Below are 24,447 nucleotides of genomic sequence, written 5' to 3' on the forward strand. Positions count from 1 at the left end.
TTGGCACAAAGCAGTCAGGCTCAACTTAGAGGAAATGTGTAAAGTATTTGGGCAACATTTCAAAACAGTAATAAAGTGAAAAATACACAGAAAAAGGATCCTATGCCAAGATAGACAATAATAGATTTTTCATAAATAAAACAAGAGGAAAATTACATGAATCCAATTAGTAGAACCGTAGATATGACATTTTAAAGATTTCAGTGAAAACAGTGCCAAAAAGCAGGATGTAGCAACTGTGTATATCTTGATGTGCCAGAGCGGGACAACGTCAAACGTTCAGGCCAACTGCGATGGAGCCCAGCCTGACTACAAGGACCCAGTTAGGCCTGCTCAACAAAGTATCTTAAATCCTGGTTTGTGGAGCGTTGGGAGGGTCCTCGTTGAAAATGTGTTGCACAGCTGAAGCCATTTGTCGGTTCCCAGATGCGGCGAGGCTGCGATGCAAGGTCCAGCATTGTCGTTGAAGATCACGTTGACCAGGGTTTACAATGTGAAATCCGGAGTAGAGGATGTGTCGGTTCCAAGGACCTGCGAGACTGCGATGCAGAGTCTGGCATCATCATCGAGGCTGACGTTGACGAGGGAAGCAAGGGCCTGCGCCGAAGATGTGTCATGCAGCGCTGGTTCCGATGAGATGGCAGGCTGTGATGCGAAGTGGGTTTTTTTGACGGGGAGACCCACGCAGCGGACGTGATGCGTCGGTTCTGCTCGGGGTCAAGCAGCATAGCAGAGATGATGCGTTGGTTATGCTGAATCCACAGAGGCTGTCAATGACCCTTAGATATACTCCAAGGGTCCAGGACTGGGGTGCCACCACTTGGCAAGGTAGACTCACAGGTGGCAGAGTCCAAGTGCTTGGGTTTAGGTTGTTGGAGCATTCTGTCACTGAACCTCAAGTCAGTAGGCCAGCTATTTATTTACACAGATACATTTATCTGCTTTTTTAAATTCAATCTGTCATATTTTGGCATCAATAATTGAATTCACAGTTTTTCAAAGATAAATTTAAAAAATGTCATTACTTAGAGAGGAAAACGTTCCAAAGCAGGTGTGTAGAGTAATAATTATATATCTATATATATATTTTTTTCTTCTTTTTTTAATTCAAATATACAATAAGGAGTTCACAAAAAATCTATCTCAAAACACTAACAAACACATCTAACTTATGTTGAATGCCGCGGGTAAGCCACGACCCATCGGGAGACATTGATGTCATTCTTGGAAATCAGCAAATTCTTGCCGTATTTAAGTTTCAATGTGTACCCATTAATTTCTCACAAAATGGCTGTCTCTGTGATTTTGACACAAGGGATTCTACAATCCTCATTGATATCACAATCAGCTGTTTTATCCAGTGATTCCTATCGGAGCAAGCTCTACAAGTCTAACTTACAACTGTTCATTCTGATACTTCAAAGAGGGGTCTTCCGTCCTCTTGAAATATCTACAGTCCTGAATATGGTCTCACTGACTTACAGAGACCAAAACATCGACGTACTGTCCAATTTCCTCTAAACGTTATTGTCAAATGTCTTATTTGTAACTTAGTTCTACTTGCTGGACAGGTTCAAATACTGGAAATAGTATTTAGACTTTCAATACATTGACATGTGGTCCCTTAAGATCTGTGTATTGCAAGAAAAAAAGTTGCCAATGTGTTTTGACATTGATTTTTTTGAACCTCTACTGTATATATGAAATAAGAAAAATAAATATACAATTATTCATCTACACAACTGCTTTGGAACTTTTTCCTCTCTAAGTAATATTTTTTTGAATTTATCTTTGAATAACTGTGAATTCAATTATTGATGTCATAATATGACATATTGAATTTAAAAAAATCGAATAAATGTATATGTGTAAAAAAAGTCCACGCAAACTTTCTAAAAGTGGTATTTTCAAAACTGTAATTTAAAATCCAACTTCATCATAAGTTAGGTTTTTACATTACAATTCCAAAGACATCAAACATAAATGAGTTTGGAAATTACAGCTTATTTAATGTAATAAGATAACTCCAATGTTATTCTGTGGGCGACGTAGGACTTGCAGTTGTGAAAAACATATTTTTCACTACTGAGACCTGTTAAACTAAAAAGCACATGCCCCACTTTTTCAAGCACACTGCACCCTGCCCTCTAGGCTGGCCAGGTCCTGCCCCAGGGGTGACATGTGTATTAAAAAGAAAGGTTTGGGCCTGCCAAACGGTTTACTTGGCCAGGTTGACATGGCAGCTTAAAACTGCCCACACAAACTGCAATGGCAGGCCTGAAACATGTTTAAAGTGTCACTAAAGAGCGTGACAATTCAGTGCTGCAGGCCCACTAGTAGCATTTAATTTACAGGCCCTCGGCCCAGCTAGTGCCACTTTACTCTGGACGTACAAGTAAATTAAGGATGTCAATTGGGTATAAGCCAAGTCTACCATGTTTTAAGGAGCTATGGTCTCAGCTTCTTCAGTACCCAGTATTACACTCCACCTCTGTTCTCACAAAAGTAATCTCCTACTGATGAAGGCTACAGGTGATACGGGCCCCCTTAATTCAGCTGTGAGAGACGGCCCCTATGCCATGCTCTGAGGCATCTGCCTGTGCAATGAACTCCTTGGATAAGCTAGGGGCCTTGAGCAAGGTGATGTACACATGGCCTCCTTCAGAGTGTCATAAACGTTCTGGCACAACTCCGTTCAAATCACCTGTCTGGGCTACGTCTTAGAAGTCAGCTCTGTCAAGGGTGCAACAAAAGTGCCATAGACATTGACAAATCTCCTGTATTAACCATTGAGGCCCAAGACGGCTCTCACTCCCATCTGGCTCTTGGGGGGTTCCCAACTCAGAGTGGTCTCAATCTTGGCCTGGAGGGGCTGCACGTTGCATCCTCCCAAGTAGCAAACACAAGGAGATGATGGACGGAACGCTGAAACGTTTCAGACACTCACCCCCAGTCACAGATCTGGGTTGAATCCATCATCGTTCTTTAACTAATTTCGCCACCCCAGTTCAGACACAGCTATATACAAATCAGTCTTGACCCTCTGCCTCATGGGAATAGTCCAGCCCGAACTGCCAAGCCATGGTTTCCCTGGACCGGAAACAAGCATCCTGGGACCGGCTTCGGGCTAACAGCCCTCATCAGCCAGGCTAGCTTGAATCCAGCAGCAAAGTGAGCAAGGGACCCACGTCTGGGCATACCCTGCCAACTTAGAGCGAACAAAGCGAACACAAGGAGATGATGGACGGAGCGCTGAAACTTTTCAGACACTCGCCCCCAGTCACAGATCTGGGTTGAATCCATCATCGTTCTTTAGCTCACTTCACCACCCCAGTTCAGACACAGCTATATGCAATTCAGTCTTGACCCTGTGCCTCATGGGAATAGTCCAGCCCGAACTGCCAAGCCAATTCTTCCCTGGACCTGAAACAACCATCCTGGGACCGGTTTCGGGCTAACAGCCCTCATCAGCCAGGCTAGGTTGAATCCGCGGGCAAAATGAGCAAGGGACCCACGTCTGGGCATACCCTGCCAATTTAGGGCGAACAAAGCAGTTCGGGCTGGACCGTTCCCATGGGGTGCAGGGTCAAGACTGATTTGCATATGGCTGGGTCCAAACTTGGATGGCATGGTGAGCAAAAAAACGATGGATTTAGGCCCGGATCTCTGAACTGGGGTGAATGTATGACATTGTTCTGCACTCTGTCCATCAATTGTTCTTTTTGCATTTGTTCCCCCCAAGTGGGACGGGTATGCCCAGACGTGGGTCCCGTGCTCTCCATGCCACTGGAGTCAAGCTATCCTGGCTGATGAGGGCTGAAAGCCCGAAACCGGTCCTAGGATGCTTGTTTCCAGTCCAGGGAGGACCTGACCTGGCAGTTCGGGCTGGACTGTTCCCATTGGGTGCAGGGTCAAGACTCATGTGGCCCAGACCAGTGGTCTTGCAGCACCCAGGCTCCACAGGGTGCATCACCCACACTTTTTTGCCAGGATGAAACTCAACCTAGGTGGCCTTCTGTTCATACCACTGTTTCATGACTTCCTGGATGGCTTCTAGATTCTCTCTGGCTTTCTTACAGAAGTGCTTGACCTGAGTACAGAGTGCAGCGTGTAGCTGAACACATCCTGGGGGCCTTCCGGAGAGCTTGCTTCCAGCCCTCCTTTACCAGACTGAGAGGTCTTCTCACAGGGTGCCGATACAGAAGTTTAAAGGGTCTGAAGCAAACCCCCTTCTGCGATACCTCCCTGTAGGCAAATAAAAGTCAGGGCAGGAGTACGTCCCACTTCCACCTCATGGGCTCTGACAGGCCTAGGATCATGCCTTTTAGGGTCTTGTAGAACATTTTAACAAGCCCATTTGTTTGGGTGTGGTAAGTAGTGGAGAACTTGTAGGTTACCCTATACTCCTTCCACATGAACTTCATGTACACCGACATGTCAAATACTATCTCCTTGGGGAACCTGAAAAGGGTAAAGATACTCATTAGTGCCCTCACCAACGTGGGTGCAGTCGCCGTCCTCAGAGGTATAGCCGCCAGGTACTGGGTGGCATGATCCACTAAGACAGGATCAACCTGTTGTGAAAGGTTGTCTTGGGGTCCGATGGTCCAACAATGTCGAAGCTCACACTTTCCAAGGAACTGCCCATAACAGGCTGCAGGGGAGCCTTGCGCTTCCCTCCTGAATTGCCACTGGTTTTTATGTAAGGCATACCATGCAAAACGCATCAGAGGCCATCTTCATTTGGGGCCAGTAAAAGTGGGTGTCAAGCCTCTCAGAGGTCTTGGCCTGCCCAAGTTGACCTGCCAGGGAAACATAATGATAATGAGCCAGCTGTAATAGAAAGGCCCTGTAGCACTGGGGGACCACTAACACATGGGTTGCACCAGGCTCAGAACTTTAGGCTTACTATATAGGGGACCATTCTCTCAGTAAGTCAGGTGGTCACCAGCTACCTGGGCTTCAACCTGCTGCTGTAGGCCCTCAAGAGTAGGGCACTCCATCTGCCCCCTGCAAAACTCCTCTCTGGTGGGACTCCCTTGCCACTGCCAGTTGTTTAGCTCAAGTTGTTTAGCTCAGGTAGGTTACCCAGGGTGGGAATGTCCTCCATTGTAGGTTGTAGGGCATCACCCTCAGGCTTAACCTCCTCCAGGACTGTGAGCTTTACAGGAGCGGGTTTCCAGTGACCCTTGCGATTCCTTTTTCTGACAGGCACCTGGACCATTCAATCCAGGCTCCAAGACCTCCTGACTACCCTTGGGCAGCCATGGACCGCGTGGGCAGGCACTCCCACACAGGCAACCCTGGACTCACAGCTCCCCTTAAGGAACCCCACCTTAAAGGGAACCAGAGCCACTGGGTAGTGAGTGACTCATGGTTATACAGCCCCTCATAATCATAATCCTTCTAATTCACTGCCTTTCACCCAACCATTCAGTGCCTTCCAAAAGAAATCCACACCATCCACCCAGGACTGTAGGGGTAGCTTCTGGCTGTACTTAAATGTCTGCCTGTACCTCTCTGGGTTGAGCCATACTTTATGAAAGCGGTACTTCATGGGGGGGAAATACCTCAACCTGTCCACCTTATCTAGGGCCAGAAGACCTCCCCTCCCTTGTATAGGGATGTGCTTCCAAAGGTTAGCCTCCCCAATCCTCCACAGCGATCCTATGCATCTTCAAAACCACCTCATATGCTTCAAACCACTGGTCAATGTCATCCACCACAACAATGTTATCCACCACAACAATGTCAGGCACCACAACAATGTCAGGCACCAGACCTTTGGGAATATGGACCCTCTTGTCTCCAGAAGATACTACAGGTATGCTGCCACTAATACTGCCTGGCTTTGAGGTCCAGTTCTTTGAGGCGCCTTTCATGAGCCAGTCGCTTTAAGGCCAGTTTCTCCTCCATGGCCAGTTTCCTTTCCTCCATCCTGATTTTGCCCATCTCCAGCCTGAACTCCCTTTCTGCCTTCCAGTCTGCCAACTCCTCTGGGGACAGTCCTGGGAATACACTCTACTCTCTCGTCCGGCAGGGAGCTCCAACTCAGGAGGTACATCATCGCCCTCAGCAGACTGTTGCCTCTCAAGACTGGGATCCAGATCCTCTCCTTGCGTGTCCACATCCTCATCTCATTCTGTTGCTGTAACCAGTCACTGGTGGACCTACGTCTAGGTCGTCACTGCCATTTGGAGCACCACCTTCCTAGTGTTGCTCTTGGCTGGAAGTCCCTTTTCATTCCAGGACTTCTTGAGCTGGGCTCCAGAGTAGGCATCCATGTTGGCCAGGTCAAAGTCCATCCTTGCAGGTGTGGATTCAGGCACACCAGTCAAAGGGATAATTCAGAAAAAAGAAAAAGAAAAAAGGCTAATCAAGGAAATTTAAACTCAAATTGGTTTCAGATATGGAATGGTAGTGTACACAAAATCACTAAATGGCACTGCACAAACACAAGTACTTATCCCCACCGCTGAGCACCAATGTAAGAAATTAGGTTGTTGGTTAACTGAGGTGCGGGCCCTGGTCAAGCAGCAACCACAATACTGGTCAAGGTGAGGCACAAGCCAACCATAAATTAACAAGTGCTCAACCCTCTGTTAGCTTGGCACAGAGCAGTCAGACTTAACTTATGTGTAAAGTATTTGTGCAACACTTCAAACAGTAAAAAAGTGAAAAACAAAAAAGGATCCTACCCCAAGTTAGAAAAAAATAGTTTTTTTTTTTTATTTCAAATTATCTTTATTGGAATTTTATATAAGAACAGAACAGAAGCTGGTAACATGATCGAGAGCACAATGTACATGAGATGGAGTTTAGACTGATCAATAAGCAAATGCCAGCAATAGACGTACATGTTAACAGTGAAGTAATCACTTAATCACCAGCTCAAGAAAGGAAGGAAGGAAAGAGGGAGTAAAGAAGAAAAAGAGGAAAGGAAGGCCGGAAGGAGAAGAGAAGAGAGAGAAGTGATTGTCTAGCACCTCGAGCCCCATACTTAGTATAGCATAGTATAACAAATATCCGGCCAGGACAATTTCCGTAAATGAGAAGCCCACATAGGAATAATCGTTCAAGATAATGAAGTCATGGCGGCTTATGAGTAGCAAAATATTCGTCCAGGGTAGACCATATACTCCTCGTGGATGGTTTCCAAGGTGAATTTTGCAAGACAATGTTATCAGCCCCCCTGAGGTGTATGACCCAGTTCATCCAGCAATTGTAGGAGGCCTTGCTAGTATCCTTCCAATTGGAGAGTACCATTTTAACTGCAGAAATCAACAGTAGATCAAGGAGAGCTCGGTCCCCCTCCGACTGCAAATCGTCCTGTAAAAAAGCAGTTACCACGGTCGGTAGGGTCCTGGGGAGTACACAGTTAAACAGATTAGTCAAAAATAGGTAGACCCTATCCCAGAAGGGTTTCAGTACAGAACAGTGTAAAATAAGGTGAGCCAAATCTCCTCTGCCTTGATTACAATTCCAACACATGTCATCTTCCCGGATCCCCATGGAAAACAGCCTAGCCGGTGTCCAAAAGGCCTTGTGTAATAGCCAGAATTTCGTTTGAGATAGAACTCGGGAAATCTTATTGCGTGAAGCTGACCTCCATAACGGGGACCACGAATCTTCGGTTAGCTGATTAGCTGAAAGCAAGTTCCAATAATCAACTACCTTAGAGTTAAGCTTGGAGGATTTTGGACGCAAAAGTTGGTAAATCTGGGAAACCTGATGGCCAAGCCTATTAAGTTTTGTCGCCAATGTGGGTAACGATGGGGAACTAGGGGACATTCTGGATTTCGCAATGGCAGCCCTCACTTTCAGGAAATTATAAAATTCAATATCAGCTAATTGGAATCTAGATTGAAGTTCCTTGAACGTCAATGGGTATGCATTATTTTCCAATTGGTGGGGAAAGAAAATACCTTTTTTGCACCAGGAAGCAAGGAACAGTGGTTTACCATTATAAAGGAACTTGGAGTTTAGCCAGATTGATTCCATATTGGAGCCCTTCATACTGACATCCATGGCCTTATCTATTTTTAAGAGAGCTAATTTAGTGTTCTTAAAGATGGACCTAGAGTGGGTGGCGACAAGACGGTTAGCCGTGAGAATCGACAGGTGATGTATATTATTGAGGAGGGCCCCTTCCACTTCTAACCACACTGGTATGTAATTATCAGGAGGAGAAACCCAAAGTAGGCCTTGCTTCGCCAAGAAGGCGTATTGGTAGAGACGGAAGTCAGCCAGGTTAACGCCTCCCAGTGTCTTATACAGCCTCAATTTTCGAATGCTAATTCGAGCTCTTTTGCCGCGCCAAAGGAAGGATGTTAAAAGAGTATCCAATTTCTGGTGAAAGGAGTCAGTTAAAATAAGTGGCAGCATACTTATGAGATAATTATAAAGGAGTAACCATCATCTTGATAGTCTCAATTCTCCCCCACCACGTGATGAATTTTGGGGACCAGGTATCCAAGAGTTTCTTAATTTTCTGTAGGAGTACCTTTTCATTTTGATACAGGGTGTCCATAATGTTATTCCCAAATTCAATCCCCAAATATTTAATGAAGCCCGACTGCCATATCAACCCAGAGTCCCCCAACATATCACTAGTGCAAAACACGTTTAATGGTTTGACTTCCGATTTGTCCCTATTAAGTTTATACCCAGAGTGTAAGGAATATAATGCAATCGTTTCCATTAGGGCTGTAATGGAGGAATCCGGACGTTCTGTAACTATCAAAATATCATTCGCATAAGCGGCCAATTTGACTCGCACGCCATTGATATCAATACCTGTGATATCTGTGTTGAGCTTGATGGCCTGAAGAAGAGGTTCCAGCGCCAAGAGAAAAAGTGATGGAGAAAGAGGGCATCCCTGTCTGGTACCCTGATAAAGAGGGAAGGCCTCCGAAAGTGACCCATTGACAGCTATACGACCAGTCGGTTTTAGGTATAGTGACATAACCATTTTAATAAAGTCCTTATACAATTTAAAGAGGTGCAGGCAACGTTCCAAGAACGCCCAAGAGACTCTGTCGAATGCCTTCTCGGCGTCTAACGTAATGGCAATAGAGGGTTCAGATTTAGTTGCAGCATTTTCTAATACATGGCATAACAAACGGGTGTTGTCATTGGATAACCGGTTCCGTGGGGAACCCTACCTGGGAATTGCTTATCAATTTATGAAGGACCAAATTTAGTCTGACCGCAAAAATTTTGGCGTATATTTTGCAATCAACATTTATAAGCGAAATAGGCCTATAGTTTTTTGGATATACAGGGTCTTTCCCCTCCTTGGGAATAACGACAATATTAGCTTCGGTCATAGAATCAGGCGTGTGTCCTGTGGCGGCACTATGGTTAAAAACCTGTTTCATGACAGGACCTAATTGGGCTAAAAAGGATTTATAGAAGGATGCCGTAAAGCCGTCTGGCCCTGGTGCTTTATTTTCTTTCAAGGACCTGACAGTCTTTTCTATTTCCGAGCTATTGATTTCCATACCTAGCATGGCAGAGTCTTCCTCTGAGAGTTGTGGCAGGTTAAGATCACGGAGGAAAGCCGTGCACTTCTCACTGTCAAAAGTCTGATTATTTGAATACAGGTCCTGATAAAATTGTTTAAAAGTATTGAGAATGCCATTGTGTGTAGTATGGGTTTGGTTATTAGCATCCTTGATTGCAGGGATGACATGTTGATTTTGTCTGTGTTTAAGATAAGAAGCTAAAAGTTTCCCTGCCTTGTTGGCCTCGCATAAATTCAGCGCTTTAAATTTGTTAATCCACACCCCGGCACGTTCACTTAATATCCTATTGTACTCATATTTTTTCTGTGTTAAGGACAATAATAGGGTAGAGTCATTTAAGGAGGCTATGTGGGCAGTCTCTAAATCTCTAATTTCTCGTTCTAGCTGGAGTAGTCCTTGGTTTAGGCGTTTATTTATTTTTGTTTTTATAGCAATGACTAATCCCCTTACAGTGGCCTTCAATGCATCCCAGTGTATATTTATATTAGTATCAGACACCTTGTTATGACCAAGATAATCTGAAATGGCCTCCGCAATCTTCTTTTTATCCTCAGGGTCTGATAAGACATCGTTGTTAAACCGCCATCGTTTGGGAGTTTGTTCCTTGTGACAACCCGTTAATTTAAGGGAGATGCAAGAGTGATCAGAAATCAACCTTGGGGCTATATCAGAGGACTCAATGAGGCTGGTGTATGCCCCAGAGACAAGGATATAATCAATCCTAGTGTACGAATTGTGAGGGGCCGAATAGAAAGTATAATCCCTTGTGTCTGGGTGCTGGAGTCTCCAGGGATCTTTGAGATTAAATTTAGAGCAAATAGTTGTGAGCACAGCGTGTGAACCCGTAGGTTGATAGTGGCAGTTGGACTGCCTGTCAATTATCGGGTCCAGGGGAAGGTTGAAGTCGCCTGCCATTATTATAAGATCCTCCTGAGGAATACTATCTAACCTGTCTGAAACGCTGGACCAATAGGAGGGGTCATCTGTGTTAGGACCATAAAGATTGACCACATGTAATAACTCTTCGCCTCTCAGGTGAGTGATCAAGAAACGACCTTCATTGTCGTGTGTAGAGGATTCTAGCGTGATGTTAGCAGATCTCGAAATCAAGGTTATAACCCCTCGTTTCTTCTTATCTGCTGGCGAGCATGCCATTTGCGAAATCCAGTTACATTTAATGAGGTTGTTGTCCTCCTCGGAAAGCTTTGTCTCTTGTAGCAGCACAATGTCACTTTGGGTCTTGGCTAAATACTCTAAAACCTTACGTCTTTTCACAGGGTGATTAAGACCTTTGCCATTTAAAGACACTATCTTCAAATCGTTCGAAAGGGCACATTGTTTGTTAGCGGCCATCAGAAACGGTTACAAATGGTGAATTCAATAAGCATGGATCTTGACATAGGAACAAATGCGAATATTTTAAATACCACATAGCAGGGCTCATATGATAGACAAGCAAATCGTACATCCGCAACAGCAATATAACCTTGAAAGCCAGATAATCCCATCTCGAAAATTGCGTATTGGATATAGGGCACCAGACAAGTCTAGCAAGTAGAAGAAGCCAGGAAAAGAGAAGAATGAAGGAGAAGGAGAAAAAGAAGGAAAAGAGAAGAAAGAAAAGTAGCTGGAGAGCAGCTGAGGAATCAACTATGAAAACATTGAAAACGTTAATGAAAACGTGGACGCTCTCAACCCAATAACCCCCCTTCCCCTCCCTCCCCACCCCTACCGCAATACTTAGCATGTGGGAGGTGCGACGACAGAAGTGTCCACCCGCACTCCGGAGGAAACATCATGGTCAGATCATATACATACATACCTTTCCAGTACCGAACTATCAACCAACCTTCGGCTAAAAGTGTAAGCCTAAATAGAAACAAATACCGTCACATCCTAGTCACATCCTAGTACCATCCCAACCAATAAAGGGCTTGTACAAACATCAAAATACATATGAGTCAATACAATGCGCCGGAACTTCTGAAGAAGACAATGATAAGAGGAGCAAAGACATCAGTGCCTGCACTACACCGGGCCTGGCGAGGACTTCCTCTTACTGGCAGAGAGCTGTGATGAGTCCATGTCTGGGGTAGGAGGGCCCTCTAGATAATTCGCAAGGTCTCTGGGATCGTTGAAAAAGAGGTGTCTTGCCCCTTCAGTGATCCTAAACCTTGTGGGACCGACAAAGGAGAACAGGATACCTTTGTTCCTCAACTTGTCCCTTAGATTTAGGAAACCCTTACGTATGTCAACAGTAGGCTTCGAAAAATCTTGGGTGAAAATAATTTTGTGACCCTCCCAGGTGAGTTGATGATTTTTCCGGGCATAGCTAAGTATTGCTTCTACATGTCGAAATCGCAGAGGCTTGCAGATAATTGGACGGACCCCCTGCCTTGGTGAGGATTTAAATGAGGGGATTCTGTGTGCTCTGTCCAATTCGAAAGGTTGATCAAACGATATGCCCGTAAATTTAGGAATCCAGTCCTCTAAAAAGGCTAAACAGGAGCCTAGAGCCTCCTCCGACCCCTCCGGAACACCAAGAATTCGGATGTTGCCTCTACGATTACGGTCTTCCAACTCAGCTGACTGCCTCAAGAGCATAGATGACATATTCTTCAGGGAATTCGTTTCATTGCATGACTTGGTTACAATGTCCTCAACATCGCTAATCCTCTGTTCAGCTACCGAAAGTCTGTTATTCACCGTGTTCATATCAGCTCTAATGGCCGTTATCTCCAGCTGTATAGTTTCTGTGGTTTGTTTGGTTGATTTGGCTAACTCATGGACATCAGCCAGCTTTTTAAGGATTAGGTCCAATGTACCATTGATATCTGGTTTCACTTTGATGGGTGAATCGGACTGTGAGGGTTCACCTTTATTTCTCTTGTGCAGCAACTTAGATTCACGGTCAGCCATTTTGAAGGTTTTTTTTTGTTGTTTTGTTTTTGTGGTAACAGTGGGATAATTAGTTGGTTGTCTCCGTGGTTGGCGAAATTGACTAGAGACTCCCTCAAGCGCCGAGCTAGGAGAAATTATGTGGTGAGTTTAAGAGGATCCGGTGGGCCAGACGGCCACAACCCTTGCAGATTGCCGTCAAATTACCAGGTGTGGTAGGATTAGCCGACAGGAGGCTGTGTGGTAGTAAGTCGCAGAGAAAAGGTAGTGGTCCTAGTAGGTAGCCAGCGGTATCAGGTAGTATGGCAGCGAGCAGGGATATGCCCGGCGAAGAGAACAACCCTATCTCAGCTTGGTGAGCAAATCTTTCCCACTGCAATTCGCACTGAGAGGGCACAGAGCTTGGTGTAATAGAGCTTGGTGTGCAGCTCCTACCTTCCTCAAATTCACTACAAAAGAATGCACAGGAGCCTCAGAGGTCAAAGACAGGGTCCCAGCAGAGAGGAGAAGACAGGAGTGCCCAGGCCACCATCTGTTGGAAGACACGAGCTATGCTTAAATGAAGTGGCATTCGGGTGTTAGAATCATGCTGTGAGAGAACACCCACCGATTCTCAAGCAGATCCAAGGCATGCACTGGGCTCGCGCTTGTCCCTCGGAGGTAACGATAGCTTTGGGTGGCTGAATTTTAAGGGACGCTAGTGTAGCATGGAGCCCCTCTGTCTCGCCGCCATCTTGAAGTCAGGCGAGCCGAGTTATCAACAAACAGTCGCCGAAGTAACAGAAGGTGTTGAGATTACCTTGACAACTGAGCTCCATCAGCGCGAGTGAGCACTTATGATTGACAGTCAATGAAGTACCTGCCGCAGGACATCAGATCAGCCGGACGGGAACCTTTAGATCAGACCTTCAGGTAGGCGCCATTTTGTTTTCCGTGCAGCGCGTCTCGAGGCAAAACCCTCTGGAAAGTCGGCTTTACAGCCTCCGCCGTCAGGAATAGAGGGCTCTTCAAACTCCAGACACCTTACGAGGCGATGCCATTGCTACCAGATGCGTGATCAGTCGGTCGCAGGGCTCGGGAAGGACAGCGTTTCCCCCGGTCCGACGGAGTGACAAAATCAGGCGGCCATCTCCACTGCCGTCCAAGCCACGCCCCTCAAAATAGTTATTTTTAATTAAGAAAAGAAGAGCAAAACAACAAAAATCCAATTGGTAGAACCGAAGAAAAGCATTTCTAAAGATTTTAGTGAAAATAGCGCCAAAAAGAACAAAACACCAACTGTGGCTATCTGGTCACGTTGGACTGGGACAAAGTCACAAGTTCAGGCTGACCGCAAAGAAGGGCAGCTAGAGGGAGTCAGTTAGGCCCGATAAACGAAGTGCCTTAAATCCTGGTTTGAGAAGCATTTTCAGGGTCCATGTCAAAGATGTGTCGCTCAGCTGAAGCGATGTGGCGGTTCCAAGATGCAGCGAGGCTGCAATGCGATTTCTTGCATTGTCGTCGAGGATCCTGTCGATGAAGGCTTGCAATATGAAGTCCACCGCATCAAGGATGCATTGCGCAGTTGGGGCCATGTGTCGGTTCCGAGGAGCAGTGAGACTGTGATGTGGAGTCCGTTGTCGATGAGCGACTCAAGGATCTGGGCTGAGGGTACGTTGCACAGCGGCAGTTCCAATGAAGCAGCAGGCTAAGATGCGGTTCTTTGTGACAGGGGAGACACATGCAGTGGCGATGATGTGTTGGTTTTGCTTGGGGTTTGAGCTGCGCAGCAGAGGTGATGTGTCTGCCCCAATGAATCCACGGAGTCTGCAAGAGTCTCTTAGGTCTACTCCAAGGGTCCTTGGCAGGGTAGCCTTACAGACAGCAGAGTCCAGGTGCTGGCTTGAGGTTGTTGGAGCCTTCTGTCCCTTAGGTTCAAGTCAGGAAGCCAGCTAACTAGCCCTTGGAGTCACTCTGGGGAATTGGGTTTAACAGATGCAGGACCAGTCCTTCTCACCCAGGCAAGAGGAAAGCAGGCAGAAGGCCAGCACAGCAAGACAGCAGTCCTTCAGAGCAGCAGTCCATCGGAGTGGCAGTCCTTTCAGCGGCACAGTAGTCCTTCTTCCTGGCAGAGTATACACAGGTCCAGAAGTGTACTGAAGTGTTGGTGTCTGAGTTCCAGGAATTTTTACCTAGTTGTGCCTTTGAAGTGGAGACAAGCTTAGAGAGGAATGCCTATGCAGTGCACAGGGGCCTTGTTGACCTTGCCGTGTCTCCAGACTAAATACAAAGGCTATGCAGCACTTTGTGTGGAGGAAGGATGCAGCAATTCAAGTGTAGGTGGGGCTGTGCCCAGGTCCTCCCTCCCATCCTGCCAGCGATGGCCCTTTCAGGCACACACAAGCTCCCTACTGTGTGTGGCTGTCTAGGAGGAATACAGAAAGCCCAACTGTCAAATACATCCAGTCATGTGACTCAGAGACAGTTTGCAGGCACCACATGGCTAAGGCAGAAAAATGGCAACTTTCTAAAAGGGTAATTTTCAAAATTGTAATAAAAAAATCCAACTTCACCATAAGTTAAAATTTTTCATTACAACTCCAAACACGCCAAACATTATTGAAATACCCGCTAAGATTTTAAAATTTCAGCTTGTTAAATGTAATAAGGTAACTCCAATGTTATCCTATGGGAGAGGTAGACCATTCAGTAGTGTAAAACAAATTTAAGAGTTCTTCACTACCAGCACATGTAAATCGTTAAAGTACACGTCCCACTTTTAAGTACATTGCAACCTGCCCTCTGGGATGTCCAGGGTCTACCCTAGGACTGACTTACATGGATTAAAAAGAAAGGTTTGGCCCTGTCTAAAGGTTTACTTGGCCACGTTGGCATGGCAGTTTAAAACTACACACACACACAGGCTGGAATGGCAGACCTGAGACATGTTTAAGGTGCTACTTAAGTGAGTGGCAGAATCAGTGCTGCAGGCCCACCAGCAGCATTTAATTTAAAGGCCCTGGACACAGGTAGTGCCACTTTACTGGGTACTTACAAATAAATTAAAAATGCCAATGCTGTATAAGCCAATTTTACTATGTTTTTGTGAGAGAGCACAAGCACTGATTAGCAGTGGTAAAGTGCTCAGGATTCTAAAGTAAGCAAACAGAAGGTTTGAAGGCAACAATTTAGGGAGAAACCAAGCCAACAATGCCAGGTCAAACACTACCACATTAATATTCATGAGGGAGGGCGAATTGTGACCCTCTACGATTCAGCATTTACACACTCTGTGTTCCACTATTGTGTACCATTGCTCTCTTTGTATATCATCCTGCTGTGTGCACCATCTATTCGCACACGTCTCTCTGTGCCTACCGCTCTACATCTCCACTGTGTGCAATCTCTCTTATTACCACATCTTTCTTTAAGCATCAGCTCTCCGTGCACTATCTGTCTTTTTCTACCTGCCTGCATACCCCACCTGCTTGTTTCCTTTTGCCTACTTTCTTCTTCTCCTACTCTCTCTTACTTCTCCGCTCTTGATGCAGACAACTTCAGGGTGCGCCAGGTACCATCTACTAGCTTACATTATTCTACACAGTGGGAAGGAAATCAGGGGCAAGAGGGTAGATTGTGAAGAGAGGAGACATTACTACCTTCATGTCACAATCTGGATATATCCTTTGATAATTCCACTTTAAAAGAAGACTAAGACAAGGCGGTAACATCTAGATAATTTCTCATAATCCTGATTACATCCCTACTTGGCATGTTTGTGAAGGCCTCCAAATGTAGTGATGAGCAATTTGCGACCTACCTAATTAATATTCATGAAGTAGCTCGGAATTGCGATCCACCACTATTCAGATTTTTAAGAACTGACATACCAGTACACAGCCCATTTATTACAAATCTTTCTTGGTTGCAAGAGCACTGCTCACAATTTTTTAACATTATCTTGTGACTAGATATTCATACCTCTGGCCCCTTATCCTGTTACGTTTGTGTCCCCTACAATTCTACAATATAAAAATGTTTTCTTTGCTTTCTTCAACCTTTGTTCTTTTTTCTGATCACTACTTATATCCCCTCTTTTTTGGATGTACCGCCAACGCTATTCCTTTTCAATGTATTATTGACCATCATCCTTAACTTTATGGTATTTTCCTTGAATTCCATTATCTTAGAGCTTTCATTTCATTTAAATTGCCTTGTTTTTTAAATTATTTTTTCCCATTTCAAAGTTGCCCATTCTTTTTCTTTAATTGTACTTTATCAAAAAGCAACTATCCATCTCTTTGTTGTCCCAGCTGCTCAACTCACAGCAACTAAGTTTCATTACTATTCCCCTTCCAGTTTCTAATTTATGGAATGGTCTTTCTGTTTTCACACTTCTATACCCTTTACTTGCATTGTTTAAGACCTCTCCAATAAACTTCTTTAAATAGAATTTCCTTTAACTTTGATCCCATCTTTTATAACCATGTACTTTACTTTGCATTTCTTTCAAATGTGCACCTATTGTAGATAGACTACTGGTAATTGCTGTAGCTAAAATTGTGACATGAATAAAAATGTATTTAAAAAAAGGAATTTCAGTTCATGTCTGATGCCCTTGCACTATAGAGTTGCCTAAAGGGCTCAGAGGCCAATCCGTATTGGATTTGTGCCTTCAATGAATTGTGAATACTAACAGCACTGCTAGGTTTTCAAAACTATTAAACTCCCCCGTTACTATTCTGGTTTGGCAAATGCAGCCTCCCTCACCTGACAAGCCGGAGTGGTTGATAGAAACAGAATGCTCTTCTGGTGTGTTTTGAAGGCGTTAAGAGTGTCAGTCTGTGGTCTCCATAAAGCTGATAGGTCTAATGCACCATCAGCCACCCAAATCATTTAATGGCCAATACCAAACTACTATATACCACATATGAAGTAACATGCCACTCTTTCAGCCTAATGCAAGATAAACTGCATGGTTCCACTGAAGCTAGTATGTACAGTACCTTGTAGGGCACATCTAGCATGCTACAGAATTGCCTTTAAGGTAAAAGGTGTGTCATGCTTCCCCATCAGCAAAATACCCATAGCAGTTTGACACCATGTAAACATATGTAATGGGGTGCAATTACCCATACCTTCTTATCTTCGCAAGGCAATATCTCTAATCACGAGAAATGTACTTTAGGAGAGCAGAGTACATAACCACCATACTCAAAGATACATATACAGCATATCCCTATGTATATAAGCACTTATTTGGACTACAGATGTGTACCCAAGTATGTGTATCGCTTTGTATAAATGTGTATAATAATTATGTTTTTAAATATATAGAGATTCGTTAGTTCTGCTTAACAAATGTACATATTATTTATGGTTATATTTTTCTATTTTTAACATGTATATAGGTGACTGCATAAATAAGTACATTTTTTATCATAACTATTTATCTACAATTGCTTCACTATTGAATTACATAAATAAATTAATCAAAAATAAATAAACTTAAAAGACAGCAGCAATTGAATCTACATATATTACCTTCCTACACATATATACCTTCCATGTACTTATGTATCTTTATATTTATTACTTTGCTTCTACTTCAGCATCTCCAATACACTACCCTATATCTCTCTCAATATATACGCTACCTCCACTCTGACTCATCTCATACCACATTCTACTACTTTCTCCAATGCACTACCCTATTTCCCACCCTATGCCTCTCTTAATATATCTTCTACCTTCACTCTCACATTCAACTCAAACCCTATTCTACTACTATGATCCCCAAAATAACCCTTTCAAGACTCTTCTCTCCTCTACCCCCTTGCATCATTCCATACCTCTTTTACCATTCACATCTCCCAAACAAACCTTTCTAAACCCTTCCCTAAGACTCTCCGCCCCTCCACCTCCCCTTTACTCATCCCAAACCTCCTCCTACTGCTATGAGCTCCTAAACAAAACAAACACAAATGTTTCTAGACCCTTCCCTCTTCTATCTCCCCACTATCCTTTTCAATCCAAATAACAGACTAACATGTCCACCGCTCAAATTCGTTTAATATTTCCCTATACTAATTCACCACTAATCCTTTTTGGGTTATGGAGTAGCAATTACAATTACATGATTTGAGGTACCTGTTCTGCACCATTTCTTCAGTCCTTGGTTGGGTCTGACAGAACCAGTATCATGCCTGCTGATGGTGCCAGTGCGATTGTCGTGCTGTGGGGAAGGTACTTCCTGAAGATGCTTTTCGGAGTTGCTACCAATCATTACTAGTAATAAATAGAAACATTCAAATGATCAGTCTTATCGAAAGAGATGGAAAGTATAAAATTCAAACACTGAATATTCAAGCAATAATCATAGTGGCACTGCGCTTGCTCTCCTGGAGAAGGAATGATGACTTACGATCTATATATGTTCAGGAGGCAATGACCAGAGGCCAGATGGGGTGACTAAACTGGTAAATCTTATACATGATTGTAGTGCCAGAGGCACTCCCATGTATTGGGACCACGTGGTGACCTTTGCCTACCATTGTTTTAATTGGCGTTAGGTGTTTTACTTTAACTCGCCTGAATGTACGAGATCATGTTTCCTGCATGTGTATTTTGCCTTGAAGATTTCTTTTCATGTCTCCTTGCAACTGCTGAGTGGGAGAGTTTTCACGGAGTAAAACAGCCTGGCCGGGAACAGAACATGTGGGATGTGCATTTTAAAGCATGAGAGAGAGAAAGGCGTGGAATGTACTTCTCTGTCTCAGAGTGTAGTGTAATATGCAGTGGTGAACAAATGTGCATTATGTTGTACATTGGGAAATGAAGTGTGTGATGCTATAGGCAGTGGTGCACAAATGTGCATTATGTTGTACATTGGGAAATGTAGTGTGTGATGCTGTAGGCAGTGGTGCACAAATGTGCATTGTGTTGTAGTTGGGAAGTTTAATGATGTTTTTACAATTGGCTTTGACATGCCCTCATGCCATCTTGAATTCTGACTCTGTGTAGCTGGAGCTTTGTACACACAGGCAGGTCCCCAGATCACTCAAGTTGTTTAGGCTATTCACGTTCAAGATTGTTTCTGTATTTTTGGAGATGTTTTGTACTTTCTCAAGCTTCACTAAGATAAGGGGCTGGAACATGTGGGTGCACAGAAGAATATGTAAGAACTCTTTTGCCTTTGGAAGGCTTGTGGGAGTTTGGCCAACTCCAGTAGGATTCCTTGGTGCAGAGGAGGTCCACTTGAAATCTTCTAGTGAACTGAGATTATAAAACTGGGGTTTGTTGACTTGGAAAGCGGGATTTTGTTTTGACCTGAATGAAGGACAGACGTTTCTAATTCAGTGTACCAGTTCCCGGCTTGCTGAGTCTCTTGACCCCGGCTGTGAATCCCCCAGTCAGGAATGGGCTAAGCTGCAGTTATTGAAGCCGGAGATGTGTTCTCTTTGATTATTGGCATTGTGATGTGTTAGTGTGTCTGTGTGCACATTCAAGCCTCCAGTGGTTATAATCATCTGATGTATTTAGTGTATATATATATATATATATATATATATATCTTTTGTGCTTTCCTTTAACAGGGTTTATTCCTTGTGTCTGATTATTTGCATTTAACAGTGTTTATTTCTTGCAGTGGACGTCCAGTATTATCACAATTATCTGCTTGTATTGTATACCATGCATTTAACACTTGCATTTGCTTACTTGTGTGTTATTATTGCTTGCACACACACATATATATATCACAGCTTTAATTGTCTATCCCGCCCTTTGCATAATGCCCGCAGCCCTTGATGAAGTGATTGGCATCACGAAACGCGTTGGGCAGGACATTTCATTTGTGTGAGACACTGCCGCTTGCTTGAACACTGTATGTCCTCCAGTCAATAAATGACGGCTGAAACTGAACTTACCTGTGATGGGTTTCCTTACAGCAGGCAACTTGATGTCGGATGTGTTTGCGGCCCCGCCTGAGCCGCGAGGAATGCCCCGCTGCACTCCGTGCAGTTACGCTTCTGTGTCAACCGACGCTGGGGCATGAGGAACAGGTTTGGCCTGGGGAGGACTGTAAAGACATGACAGGCATCTCCAGTGTTCCCCAACCCACTTGGGATTTTATCAGCTTTTTATTTGAAGTAAGATGCACAGCGCTCCACTGGGAGAAATAAGATTAAAACTCCAAAGACCAGCAGGCCACGGGAGTGGCCACGCCCACAAGGGCGGGAGAGACAATTAAAGCTGTGATTCCTCTTTCGCATAATGTCCGCAGCCCTTGATGAAGTGATTGGCATCACGAAACGCGTTGGGCAGGACATTTCATTTGTGTGAGACACTGCCACTTGCTTGAACACTGTATGTCCTCCAGTCAATAAATGACGACTGAAACTGAACTTACCTGTGATGGGTTTCCTTACAGGAGGCAACTTGATGTTGGAGATATATATATATATATGTACACACATTTATATATACATATATATATATACACACATTTATATGTTATTTCATTTGACATCTGGGAAAGCCTTTCTGTTAGAGAGTGTTGCACAAATAAAACCCTACGCTTTATTCTGAAAACTGTCTTTTGATGTGCCTCATTTTATGAGAGTGAAATCCCTTTCCATGTGTTTTATTGCTTCGCAGTGTGTGTGCCTCCATGTGGGAGAGCTGTATTTTCTATTATTTGGGAGGGCGAAGCAATACAATGATGCACTTGCCTGGCTACATCCCTTAGCTGACATTGTACCAGATAGCATGGTAGCCACCTATGTTGGCCGCTCAACTGCAGCAAGAACAGAGTAAAAAAGTGGACCTTTTGAATACCTGAAAACCAGAAAAGGACACTTCATACCCCTCAGAAGGTGGTTTAGTCAGGCAAATTAAAGAATTTCCTTCTTGTTCTGCTACCTCTTATTAATTAAAGTGGCTCCATTGCTAAGAGAAACAGCAACATAGTTTTTAGTGACTTTTCCACCCCTTTGGCTATAAGGTGCAGTGCCCCTCACCAAACAACATTTTGTCTGCCTGTAATTAAAAATATGTTGTCCTTCTTTAGAGAAAGGGTGAGTATGTTTGCCTAATAAATGAGAGCTACTCCTTCAGCAAATTGAGTGGTCCTTCAATGAGTTGATTTAAGCAGCCCAGATGAACTTACTATAGCTGACCTTGAGGTGCGGGGGTCTCTACTTAAGGGGCATGGAAATATTGTGTTGAAAGTTGATGGCTCCCACAGCAAATCCCCCTGGGGTTACCAACCTCTTGATTTCAAATTTCAGAGCTGGCTGATTGCAGTCAAGTTTCCAACAGACAAAAATAAGCGTGACTGACTAGTCAAAAGGCAAGACCCCAAGACTGGAGGTAAAGAGGAACAATGGGGCTGTGTTTGGGTGATTACATGCTCCCTTAGGAAACCAAGCAGATCTTGGACAATGCGAGATCAGCACTCTCTCAGTCATGGAATGTGTCTGCAGCTCCTCAACCATTCACACTGAAGTCACTTCTTGGAGCATTTCAGCTGAGTTATGGGGTGCTTTTGACTCTTGTGTGACTCACACACCAGAGACAGCGTCCATGCAGGCTTTAGTCACCTGGACCAATGCTATTGTTCTCTTGGTTGGACCTTGCTTTTCTTTCCTCTCTGGGCAGTTCAGCTTCTTCAGCTGCAGCGTTAACTACTAGAATCTCAGCCTTATCTTGACATGGGGGGGGTGGGAGGGGGGCAAGACCTGTCCCTGGCAAACATCTGGTGTGTGCTTGTGCATATTCTTATCAAGGCCCAGATTAAATTTTTAGTTACTCGCTTAAAAGGGGCAGTTTTTATTCTACTTTAGAGGCACTGGTAGGAAGCAGAGGCAACAAAGTAAATGTTTTTTTGAAAATTCAAGCATTGAGACGATTACTCTTGCAAACTGCAGACGCCTTTTTCCACATGCCCGATACAACTTTACAACAACCACCATCTATTTGAATACAGCATCTCGAACCGCACCATACTTGTAGTGTCAACTGACCATGGGAAGACGCCTTGAAAAAGTCCCAGGCTTGCAAGCCAATAAGGGGCGAAACATGTGTTGTCTGTGCCTTACAACTGTCTTGGTTTCATTGATTCTGTCACATTAAGAATCACCTTTGAAGTTTGATTTAGCAAAATAAACACCAGATGTCTATACCAATCAATGTTTTCAGTTTACTATGAACAGACCAACCCACTGGCACATTTTTGCATCTATATAAGTAATAGGTGAGGGGTTCCCCATTCCCAAAAACAATTGCCAACATACTTGTCCTCATTCAATGCAGGTTGGGCAAACAATCAGGGTCAATCACCCCTCCAATTTTGAAGCTACAGCTTTTGGAATGGGTGGTTGTCACATCCACAGAAGGCAAAGACAACATGCAAGGATAACAAAATACTGTGTAGACTCATACACTGTGTCCTCCATTGTGACCACTCACCCAGCAAAAGGTTCCTGGTCACACACACCACACACGTGTTTATTAGTTATGGGGAACTGGACAGATTTTAGAGTTGAGAGATTAAAGGCGCCCTCCTATCTGTGCACCTACAACAACCACCTGCCACTAGTCAGGCTGACCATCACCTGTTATGATGGGAAAGTAGACTTGAGCACAGGTGGCGATGATAATGGAATTGAATCCTTCTGCTTTGTTTGGAAAAGTTCTGCCACCATTGTGTAATCTTTTCTTGGAGTCCTCGGGTAGCCTGGGGTTACTGGGCTATATCCTTTGTGGGTATTGTGATTTTCCTCTGGCGACAATAATATTGGACTGCACTGGAAATGAAGTTATTTCCTTTGAGCACACACCTTTCAATAGAGCAAGCCTATGCTGACAGGGATCTAGTAGGTGGTCCAGTAAGTCTTTCTACTTTTTAAGAACAAAATTAGTTTCATTAAAGCCAAGTAAATAGATCAGTTCAAAAGAGAATAGAGAACTAGAAGGGCAAATATATGACCTTAGAATTCACTCCTCTGAACTAGATTTTCTCTAACATTAGTCACATTGCAAAAGTTATTAATTTAGCTCCAGTCAAGAGATATTTAGAAATGTGTGGGAATTGAGTATTTTGCAAGGGCTTTTCTCTAGCAAGGTACTTGGTTTGTGTAAGGGATACGCATGCAACCATTGCGAAAATAAAAAGTGCCCAAACAAATTGCCTATGGCCAAAGTCACACCACCTTCACAACAAGGATCCCATCCCCAGTAAAGTCATTGGTGCTCCTGGAGATTTTCCCATCACCCACCAGCACAGGAAGTGGCCTCACTGGATCTCCCATCATACACCTGCACAGGAAGTGATGACTATTTCACATCATACATCTGGACAGGAAGTGACATTACTGGGTTTCCAGCCAAAACTGTCTTTAAAAGAGGAAGCCAAGCAAGAGGGCAAGAGGACTCCAGTTCCCACTACCCTTCAGCACAGGAAGTGACATAACTGGATATCTTATCGTCCCCCTGCACAGGAAGCGACATCACTGAGTTACCCATCATCCATCTGGACAGGAAATGACATTACTGGTTTTCCCGCCAAAACCATCTTTTAAAGAAGCCAAGCAAGAGGAATTCATTTCTCATCAGCACAGGAAATTTCATCATGGCACCCTGAACTCCTGCCCCTCCCAAGGACCTACCTAATGACAGCTGCAACAAAGACGTGCAGCAGGCCCGCCGTTCACGTCTGTACCGCACCCAGCGCCAGGAGACCTGGTCTGATCACCAAGCAGTACTCCATAGCACGCCTTAGAACGCCTGAACCCGTATGCCGTTGCCCCAACTGCTGCCACATCACACCTCACACCACGGTAGGAGCTTTCACCTGTACCCACTGCCGGTACTCCAGCAACCAACACACAAATACTAATAGAGCTCTCAACACCCCTTCCCAACACACGCACCACATTAGAACCAACAACGCCTACACTCCCACCCTACATCACATGCAACAGCAAAGCCTTGTGACAAAACAAAATGGTTACTTACCAGTTGGTTTTGCAGCTTGAAGATA

The 24,447-nt window shown here is 44.3% G+C and overlaps 1 protein-coding gene across 17 annotated transcripts in view; it reads right to left on the bottom strand.

Moving 5' to 3' along the window:
- The window catches only part of LOC146796177 (uncharacterized), a 1,057,178-nt gene that overhangs the window by 308,846 nt on the left and 723,885 nt on the right, over positions 1-24,447 (bottom strand). For all 17 annotated transcript variants that reach the window (XM_085628582.1, XM_085628595.1, XM_085628592.1 and 14 more), the window contains one exon: positions 18,555-18,692. In XM_085628582.1, coding sequence (XP_085484708.1) covers positions 18,555-18,692 — 138 coding nt within the window. The remainder of the gene's footprint in view (positions 1-18,554; positions 18,693-24,447) is intronic.

Source organism: Triturus cristatus, chromosome 10, assembly GCF_964204655.1.
Source record: "Triturus cristatus chromosome 10, aTriCri1.1, whole genome shotgun sequence".
Lineage (NCBI taxonomy): Eukaryota > Metazoa > Chordata > Amphibia > Caudata > Salamandridae > Triturus > Triturus cristatus.